The sequence below is a fragment of the Manacus vitellinus genome, unplaced genomic scaffold (assembly GCF_001715985.3).
Source record: "Manacus vitellinus isolate BGI_N305 unplaced genomic scaffold, ASM171598v3 scaffold_4_pilon, whole genome shotgun sequence".
NCBI lineage: Eukaryota > Metazoa > Chordata > Aves > Passeriformes > Pipridae > Manacus > Manacus vitellinus.
Genome location: NW_021940604.1, coordinates 12,417,881 through 12,428,545, shown reverse-complemented (window position 1 = coordinate 12,428,545; position 10,665 = coordinate 12,417,881). Strand labels below are relative to the sequence as shown.

At 35.9% G+C, this 10,665-nt stretch overlaps 1 protein-coding gene across 2 annotated transcripts in view; it reads right to left on the bottom strand.

Annotated features, from left to right (window-relative positions):
* Window positions 1-816: 816 nt before the first annotated feature.
* The window catches only part of MED23 (mediator complex subunit 23), a 36,254-nt gene continuing 26,405 nt past the window's right edge, over window positions 817-10,665 (bottom strand). For both annotated transcript variants that reach the window (XM_018078100.2, XM_018078101.2), the window contains 9 exons: window positions 10,472-10,642; window positions 9,125-9,341; window positions 8,062-8,298; window positions 6,506-6,671; window positions 5,462-5,534; window positions 4,078-4,292; window positions 3,425-3,545; window positions 2,592-2,723; window positions 817-1,931 (listed from right to left, as the gene is read on the bottom strand). In XM_018078100.2, the coding sequence (XP_017933589.1) occupies window positions 1,758-1,931; window positions 2,592-2,723; window positions 3,425-3,545; window positions 4,078-4,292; window positions 5,462-5,534; window positions 6,506-6,671; window positions 8,062-8,298; window positions 9,125-9,341; window positions 10,472-10,642 (1,506 nt within the window). In that variant the 3' untranslated portion in view covers window positions 817-1,757. The remainder of the gene's footprint in view (window positions 1,932-2,591; window positions 2,724-3,424; window positions 3,546-4,077; window positions 4,293-5,461; window positions 5,535-6,505; window positions 6,672-8,061; window positions 8,299-9,124; window positions 9,342-10,471; window positions 10,643-10,665) is intronic.

Sequence of the window (10,665 nt, the reverse complement as noted above, 5' to 3'; positions counted from 1 at the left end):
ACTTGTATCCTAATATCCTACCGAGTACTGCTGGTCACTTCATTTTTGATACAAGCCAGGATGCCATTGGCCTTCTCAGCCACCTGGGCACACTGATGGCTCATGTTCAGTTGGCTGTTGACCAGCACCCCCAGGCCCTTTTCTGTAGAGCATCTTTCCAGCCACTCCTCCCCAAGCCTGTAGCACTTGCATGGGGTTGCTGTGATCCAAGTGCAGGACCCCACACTCGGCCTTATTGAACTCATACCACTGGCTTCAGACCATCAATCCAGCGTGTCCAGATCCTTCTGCAAAGCCTTCCTGCCCTCAGAAGATCAACACTCCAACCAAACTTGGTGTTGTGAGCAAACTGACTGAGGGTGCCCTCGATCCGCTTGTCCAGATTAGTGATAAAGATACTACGGAGGACTGGCCTCAGCACTGAGCCTGGGAACACCACTTGTGACCAGCTGCCAGGATACAGCAAACATAGGCAAATGTGTTTTCCTGTCAGACTACAAATTCATTAAAGAGCACTCACAGTTCCGCTACTCAAATGCACTTGGCAGAATTTAGGATCCAATTACAATACAAATGACAGTAGAAAAAAACCCTTCCACCCATTAAATCAACAGCTCCTTTTTGTAACTTAAATTTTCCCAGAGAGATATAAATCAGACCTGAGCTTACCAATCTGGACTCTATTTGTAACAGGTTAAAACTGTCATTAATGTACAGCTGATAGAGAACCTGGAACATGGAAGTATATTTGCTATGGTCAATACTTATTTTTAAGGTAATAGGTATGGAAAATAAATACACTTAAAAATACTAAAATGGAATTTTAAAGGGTTTTTTTTAATTAAAAATTTGTCCAAAAAGATGAGTATTTACAAAACATTGAGCCTTTCAATTCTGTTATCAAAACCTGCTGAGCCCAGTACACATAAACCTTACAGCAGAATATTATACAAATCCAAAATATGGTAAGATCAATAAAATTCATCTGATTGACTTAATAAAAACTACACCCTCCTCCAAATGGGAAACATCAAATATGAACCAGTGCAGCTGGAACTGAATATGCAGACTTCCAATAGATTCATTAGAGACAGCCTCTGGGCTGTAACCTAACAGTCTAGTAACTGACACTAGATCAAATCCATTGCTTGTGTGTTTAATGTAATCTATATGTACAAAATTTACAAATATTTTCAAAGATTCATTCCTAGTCTTTGTAAAGATGTCATAATTAACTCAATAAAATTGAGGCAATCTCTGTCTAGGAGTGTTTATGTATAAGGGCTTAAGTTGTCTGCCCAAAAGACAAAAAGAATTTAAATTCTTCTGTTAGACAAAAAAATAGAAAATAAGGCAGAACTCAAATTTTAAAAGGCCATTTTTTACCAGGCTACACACACTGAGTGTCCTTTCTTATTACAGGCAGAAAAAAGGAAAAATCCACATGACTCAATCTCAGATAGGGAGCAGGATATGGTAAACTCTTCAGAAGTCCATGTATTTGTTTGCAGAGAATTGTTATTCAATGATTTCAGAGAAAGGTAACACAGACCTCATCTAGTGTCTAGCATAAATAGCTAAGAAGACTGACACACACAGAGATAGGCAGCTTCATGATGCAAAAGAAACCAAAGCAGAAATCTGCACAGGGTTCTCTTTCCTTTTATAAAGCACATAAGATTTCAGATCAGATGAGGTTTCACCTTGGTCAGTAACAGAAGGAAGCCTTCACATCAAGGTCAGCCAAACACTTCATTTTACTGGGTTACTGGCAAAGCAACATTGACAGGCACTTGGCTGGGCTGTTGTGCTGGTGACCCATTACTGAGAGGTGGTTGTGCAACAGCAGCTGATTCCATTTTGCTGATGTGTGTTATGAAGCGTAACCGAAGTTTCAAAGCTGGTCTTAAATTACAAATTATTTTCTCAACCTGTTATTAAAAAAAAAAAGGTATTTGGTAAAAAACAGGAGTATTTTTATGTGTCACTACTGTACACAAACATCACATCAGCACAACAAAAAATGGAAAAATATATAGTAAATAGAGTTATTCACATTAATATTTTATTAATCATGCTAACTTTTGGACCTCTTCTGACAACTAATCTTAAAAAACCCCTCCCTGCTGTAACAGTTAGACACCAAAGCTCTGTAAAACAAGTAACACAATTGATTTTTCCCTGAATGTGGATGTGGATGCAGTCTTGCTTTTGTAACATGTGAAGATACATTAATTAATCAGAAATTACGTAAAAACTTAGAAGATATAGAATGAAATGAGGAAATGTTATGAAACATCCAATAGCTTTATTTCTAGCGATTGCTTTAATAATAGTATTTAAAGCACCCTAAGGCTGTATTTTAAATTTTGGACTACATAAATTAATCTTGGAATCTGAGATACCTAGTCTACTGCATTTGAAGCTTTTAAGTTAGTAGAAGTGCACCAACTTCCTAATTTGTCTATAGAGATCTAGTCAACTGTTAAGCAATTTGTTGTACTGCTACCTATGAAAACAATTTATAAAAAGGTTAAGTTACTATATGGGAAGAAAGATTAATAATGTATCAATATCTACTGTTTACTTACTTGGTCTTTCACACTATCACCTGTAAACATATACTTCATATGATACAAAAAGTCACATATAGGATCCATGTAGTTCAGGTGGGAGCTGTACCGATCTGCATTCAGGAGCATTTCATAAAAGGCCACTCCAATCTGTTTCCACGGACACAAGGAACAGCCCAAATGAAAATAATTTTTAAAATGCTTCAGAGTAGAAATACAGTTAAACAGTATAACAAATATGTACTGCTTTTCAGGTATCTATGATTCCTATCAATTCATTTTCTTACAAGGACAAATGGGCAGATCTAAGTCATCCCATTATGCTTAACTAAATGATTCCCAAGTTAAGGTTTTCTTTCTAGAAAAGTGTTTGCAATATGACACTTTTTAGGTCATCTGCCTACTGGCCAGCTCTATCTCTTTTCTCCTCCTCTACCCTTATTCACACTGACATGAATACAAGAAACAGCTTATGTTCCTCCATCCTCACAATTCAGCTCTTGCACACTTCCTTCCAATGCACAGGGTTTTTAAAACAGGCAGTAAGTCTGATGCATATTTTGCATGCAGTTTGAGAGCCAAAGAAAGCACGTATTGCTTGATATTTTTTGGGCTGTATTTCTTTCCTTGTTTAAAAAAAAAGTTCTAGGTGTTTTATCCAATAAGATTTCAGTTAACTGGGTAGGCTGAATACCAACTCAGCAATTCAGATTCTTGCAATTACTGTTTAATTCATAGAGAATTTAATTGCAAATACTGATTAAATATTTTGACCATATTCTGCTTTGTAATATAATTGCAAAGCTAAAATAATATGTACCATATAAAGCAGACCACAAGCTACTCTTTACCTCTATCATGCATCGTGTCCTCTCCTGCTGGAACCGTTGCAGAAAAGGACCAACAAGGTGGTAAACGTAGAGCAACTGGAACTCTGTTTTCACTATGGGTATCAATGATTCTGTGAGGAACCTGCAGTATGTCAAGACATTTACTACTTCGGTTTTTGCTTATTTTGGTTTTTTTTCTTCCTTCCCCTGCCCTAAATTCTAGCCAAAACATCACATTCTCTCTCACGGATTTAGGCCTTTATTTTAGAAAAAACAGTGTAACTCCACAAATATTAGTTATTTCAAACATTAGTTATTTCAGGGATGCTCTAGAATTAAGAATAACATTTACTGTTACAGTTGATGCTTTGAGAATATGCTACAGTTACTACTTTAAGAAAAATTCAAATAATAAAAACATAAAAGCTAATGAGGATAAAAAAGGCTCATTAAAGACAGTCACACTTTATATGATAGCCTTGAAGCCCACAGACAACAGGAGTTATGTCAGTGGAAGAGGGAGTTGGAAAAAACTTGTGACCCATCTGGAGAATTTCAGAGCTCTCCTGTACATATTTATCTGCTGGTGTAAGTGCTCTCAGGTAGAGCTTTGTCATCTACAATATGTATGGAATTCAAAAGACAAATTATTGATCAAATACCATTACACCTACTTAGGAATGAGAGAGAGCTGTCCAATGCTAGAATGATGCCAGACAGCATGTGCCAAAGCCAAAGTGTAGCTACAGCTCATCTCAGAATAAGACTGGTGACATGCCGTGAAGTCAAACAGCTGGAACGGGTAACCAACCCACTCTGTCTCTGATGTCAAGCTGGGACTGTTGATAACATTCACAATGCAATCATGGAGAACAATCCAGTATGGCTCCTGGGGGAAAAAACCCACAAAACAAAATAAAACAATCAAAAAAATCCCCAAACAAACAAAAACCCCACATGCACAAAAAAACCCCACACAAAAAACCAAACAACCCAAACAAAAAAGTCAGAATTGCTTCTAAAAAGAACACTAAGAACACTATCTAAGATAATGTTTCCTCAGCTCTTTCTACTATTATTGCATTTCTAAAATGTGTATATATATAAATGTTATAAACAACATGGTAGTTTATAACCACCTCTGACAAAGATGAAAATTGAAGTAGCACAGTACAGAAAGCATCTGTGTTAGCAGGTATGGCACATTCAAGATTGTGGCACAATCAAGACATATCTAATGAATTTAATTGTTTAATCAGCTATTACAAAGGTCTCCAAAAGAAGCAAAGCAGAGGCAAAAAACCTTAATGGAAGGGGACTGAGAATTTTCTAGTCTTCTGAGTGCAGGCACAAACAGACCAAAAAAAAAGTATGAAAACAGGAATAACAAAAGGCAAAGACTATAGATGAAGATGCAAGGAGAGGGAACAGGAAGAATAAAAAAAAAAAAATAAGGATTAAATCCATGTTGGTTTCTTTCCAAGACGAGGAGCCATTTTATTGCAGAAGAGAAGTCACAAGGAAAGGATAGTTGTGGCACATATAAGCAAGAGGTACACAAGATCGTGCAGTCTTGGTCAGGTATCAAGAGTCATGATATTCAGAAGATCAAAGTTCTTAAGGATACACAAACTATAGTACTGCACATGTTTCCTTTTGCAATCTTAGGCACATCTCATTTACATGGTTTAAGAACTACAGGATGTGAAAATGCAGGTATTAATAAAAAAATAGCTTGGCATCAGAACCCTTATAGATTTTCTTATTACATTGCTCCAGTTCTCAATACTACACACACGGCATTTAGCTATATATTTAAATAGAAGTGATTTACTTCTTTTCATCCTAGCCCCAAAAATTAACAGAAAAACCAAAAAAATGGTCAATTTTCCATGCTGGAGGAGTAGATGTTTCTCAAACACGCACAAAGCCTTCTGACTAGCTCTTTGTGGAATCTACAGATGTTAGCTATAAGTTTTTACAACATATTCTAGGAAGATGATAAACCTTTCATGGAAGAAGATATTTTTTATTTTAAAATACAACATATTGACTCACTGGTAAGGCTGTGATAATTAGTCCAATTGCATTCATCCAAGCTGTGATGTTCTCTCTTGGTACCAGGGGCTGACTAGAGATAAAGAAAAAAGAAAATGAAAGCTCTGAAAATACACAATTGCAATTTGTGTTTCTCATGCATCTAAAGGCAAAGAGTATTTCTCTAGCTGAGAGACCTATAAAAACATAAACAGGTATTTAGAAAAGCCAGAAGATGATATAAATGCTACTGTGATGTTGTGTGCAAAACTTTGTTTGGGTATGTTTTGCATTAGTAGCAGGTTTCCTTCAAGGCCTACAATCTTTCTTCCTTAAGCTTTAGTGCTTAAGGTTTGTTTGTTCCTTTATTGACTCCTTCCCTCCACGTGTCCAAAACAGAGCTAACAATAAAATATTACTAAGCTGAATGAGGCCAAATCCGAATCATTTCAGTCTGTCATTGTTCAAAGGTGTCAACTGAATGACTACAAGAATACTAGGTCCTTTCTTTCACTACAGTATTTTTCACAGTGGCTGAGCAAGAAACAGAGCTATGGGTCAAATTTAATGCATCATGGCAAAAGGCTAGCCTTGGCACACCACTGTTTCAAAATACCTCTGATTTACATTAGCATCTGGAGGATTCAAAGTTCTGTCAATGCTTCTTGCCCCTTTCTTTGCATTCAAAGATACTGTGATGTTAACTGATGAAATGTCCTCCTTTCAGCACAGCTGAAAGAACAACACACTTTTTCCAGTCTCTGCTTCTGAACCCCAAGGATAAGACCTTCATCTGGGTGAGGTCTTCCCTCTAACTTTTATGGGCATCATGCCAAGTCAACTGTTCCTGAAGCACACACAGTCCACTACAGCAATCTAACACGTGATTTTTCTGCTTGACCCCTGTAGCCTTGTTTGTCATCCAAAAATGCTTTATACATATAAAACTTAACCTATGTACACTTAATTAACAATTTAAAAAAAAAAATAGTATCACGGACTACCTTGTCAATCTCTAATTATGTATGATATATTGCAGGAAACTATTTCAGAGAGCCAACATACCTCTTCAGCACAACATTCAGTAGAGCATTGCCCACCTCCTTTCCTGGAACAGCCAGAGCCATAAGCTCAACACAGGTAACGTGCAGAGCATGGGCAGCTGGGTTAGGAAACTCATTGAATCTCCAGTCGCAATTTGGAAATGGACCAGGTGATTTGCCTGCCATAGGTGACAATGATTAAGGAAAAAAAACCTACCCAACACAGACCAGTATAAGCAGCACACTGATTAAAAAAAAAAAAAAAAAGAAAAACAAAACCAATGCATATACCACATACTAAATTGAACTGAAGGTTACTGAAATAAGTAGAACAACCGCACTTCATAAAAAATAAGAGATATAGAACAAAAGTATCAATATGAGATACTGATACTCAATCACTGAAGGACTGCATGAATACATAGCTATAAATATATTACACACACAAGGTCATGCAAAGGATAAAGTTCCCCAATTAAGGGGTTGGAAAAAACAACACCAACCAGCTCATTCACTCTCTGCTTCCAAGATGAAAAAATGAAAATATCAGGGATTTTCTATTCTGCATAATCAGAAACAATTAATTTGCCTCTCTGTAAGATCCTCTATCAGACTTCATGTACTTTATGTAAAAGGACCACCTGCTTATCTCTGAAAATATTCCACTTTCCTAAACAAGACTAACTTAGTTGAACTACATACAGAAGAGTCTCTAAACACGGTTAACATTTGCATAAAAGCAGAGGTTTATGTCATTTTAGCTTTCTTTGGAGAGACCAAATAAACTTCTTTCAAGTTACATATCAAAGAAAGGGAAGTTCAGGAAAAGAAGTGAAGGAATACATAAAATCCCCAAAATTGGTCAACTCTTGTAAAGCTGCTCCAGAAAGAAGCCAAAGTCCAGGGAGATGCCAGTAGTGCTGTTCTCTAGTTTACCAGCTATTCCCATAGAACTTAACATCAGCTCTAGTCATAATGGCAAAAATTAATAACAGGCAGCAATTAAGAAAACATAGGTTTGTGTTAAATAACTTCTAGCTTTTCCTTCTTAAAAAACAGATTCTCAGCAGTCTTTAACAGCACATATATCAAGTTTCAACTAGACACAGCTAGTTATATACCGTCTTAAATGTGTCACTGCTTCCAATATTTCATTCTTAGTAATACTGATAATGGCATTGGAAAACAGCAAGTTCATTTTAGGCAATTTTTTTAAATACTTATGGCTTTGCACCAAGTTTATTTTTTTGTGGCAAATAGAAGTCAATTCAGAATGCATAAACATCAGTAATTGTTATTTCCATGTGATGCTTTAAACAGTGAAATATTTATATAGTTGTACTGTACTTTTTTTCCCCATATCTTTCAAGATGTTTACTAGGGCAACACAGTCCTTGTGTAGAATAATAAGGTACATGGAAGTAATCTAATATGAATTTATACTGATATATGCAGCTAAATAATGACTCCAAGCTTTATTTCACATCTGAACAGACAGGAATTGAACTTTATATTTTGATGAAATGAAGCTACAAAAAATTGTCATAGCTGACTTAATGCAAACTTTCAGAAGGATATTATCTACCAGTCTTCCAATGAGCTTGCAATAGTAAGTGTCATCAGGAACCCATGGATTTTCTTCTCGGGGATTCATAGCACATTTGAGGTAAGTATCACTTAGGCACCAGCCCAGCGGGCGATTATCTTTGAGAGAGCCAATTATGGCATGAACAAGTTTTCTCTTGAGGTTTGTGCGCTCTCTGAGATGCCCCTCATAATAGTGAAGAGTGTTGTACAGGTAAGTCACTGGTCGGTCTGCCAAGAAGAAAATGGAAACAGCAAAAACCAGAAATAATTTCTAGCATCACTCTATGTTTATGGTGGCAAATATAAAACTAAAACCAAGAGCTATACAAGACTAAGTTGTATGTATTTAAGAGCAGCACATATGGAATTGATTCACATTCTTTATTTCAATATACTCTAAAAAACCAATCTTCCTTTGTCTTGTACATACTTTAATGTGTTTGCAGAACAAAAGAAATGGAACAAAGAAGATCAGTATTACTAACTGTTCACATCTTAATGATAATATTAATATATTTGTAAACAAACCAACTAAATCATCTCTTCATATAAAATAGGAAGGATTCAGGCATGAAGTCACAGTAAAGAAAGAACATTGTAAATTGTCTGAGCACAACATAGCAACAATATCTATAAAAAAAGACCTTATTATAACAGTGTAGTTATTAAAGCATTAAAAAAATCAGGTAAAGTTATTTGAATCTTAAGTAGGGATAAAGAGAGGAACTGCTTTTCAATTGTTTCGGTCTTGGTAACAGAAAGTTTGTTAGGACATCAGTCCAAGTACTTACTGTTAGAAGGGAACGAAAGGGAAAGGTGTGAAGGAAGCATGAATTAGCAAGAGATACCTGATTTAAAGCAAGTTCACTGCTAGTAAGCTGAAATTCACTAAACAGGGAATATACCTCTCTGGGTAAATGTACACAGGGTTTACAGAATATGAAAGGAATAAAACACTGCTGTGCTAGTACATGAAAATTATGAGTGAAGGAGATGAAGGAGACTAGAATGACTGCAACAAGAATATATCTGTGTGTATTCATGGATAACTTACCATGAAACTTGTATAAACCTCCCAGATGATCCAATAAAGTTTCTAGTGATTTAGACACTGGAAGCAGTTCCAGAAATCTATGAATTACAATATCAAACACTGGTAGAAAGCGCAGGCATACATTTCCAAAATAAATTGGTAAGTACTGGGGCTGGATCTGAACTGGTGGATTGACTTGCTCTGCCAAGCCCTCGAAATAAAGTTTTTCAGGATATTTCTGGAGGGAAAGAAATCCAACAAAATCTAAATCTCTTTCCGTAGAAGCAATGGATTAAACATTCAGCAACTATATTGCTTTAAAAAAGACACTTCATAATCCTCTTCTTATCACATTTGAATTCAATGAGCTGATTTCACTGTAAAGCTTACTGAAGAAAATTCAACTCTGACTGAAATCAGTTATTAGACTAGTAGATAACAACTTAAAAAAAAAAAACAAAATGCAAAACAAAATTTCACCACCACTCAGAATGGGCATAAGAGAACACTAAGCATATCAAGACAAAACTGGAAGCAGCCAGCACTTAACTGTCCTTTGTTAAGTACTTCAAGAGGAAACCTGGGGGAAATCAGCACTACTGAAATTTTCTGCATCATATACTGAATTGGAACACCAGAAATAATATGCATGGAATAATTTCCCTGGGAATGAACTGGAGTGCACACAAATAACAGATGGGTACTACTGAGCTTATGATGTTTTACCTGTTAAAACACTGTATGGCTAAGGTAGAGGGCTAATATAGACCAAATAGCTTCTGGAGCAGAACTAGATGGCATGTGTTAAGTTACATGAGAGTTTGCTTGTATCTGTTCCATCTCAGTGTTCATTTTGTTTTTGACAGAACAGTCCATTGGTACATCCTTTTCTAGCCAGCAGAAGCCAGTACAGTTATAGCAGCATTAAAATCTCAGCAATTTTCTTCCCTAACATATCAGGCTATCATGTTCTTGCCACACAAAAGATTGAAGAAGCTTTAATAATTAGAAGAAAACATAGGTTTAACTATTGGTATAGTCATGAAACACTAGAAAGAAATACCTTCTCCCTGATGCATAAAAACTCTGTTCTAAATGAATTTCAGTAAAACTAAGAGTTTAAAATCATTTGAGTTAGATAAGCAAGAATGAACTTCCAAGCAATTCTTAAGCTGTTTCTTTCTTTGAGTATTACTGTTTTATAATTTTAAAGTTATTACATATAGTAATTTATTATTTTCACACTAGCCTAAACAAATTACAGCTTACTAGGTAATTCCAAAAACTGATCAAGCTGACCTGTAAGTGATGGCTGATCTCACATCCACAGAAAGTATTACAATAAAAGAATGCTATTAACTTTGATACCTTGTGGTAACTCATGTGCTTTGTATGCCAGTCATTCTGCAGCCAGTGTTCTGGAGAATTCTCCTTCACAAAGTCACTCACTCTGTTTCTGAAATCATTAGGCTTCAATAAAAGTAATTGAATTATGAAGTAACAGACTTGAGCTTCATTTCCTTCATGACTACGCATAGCCTGAAACAAAATGGATCAGACAA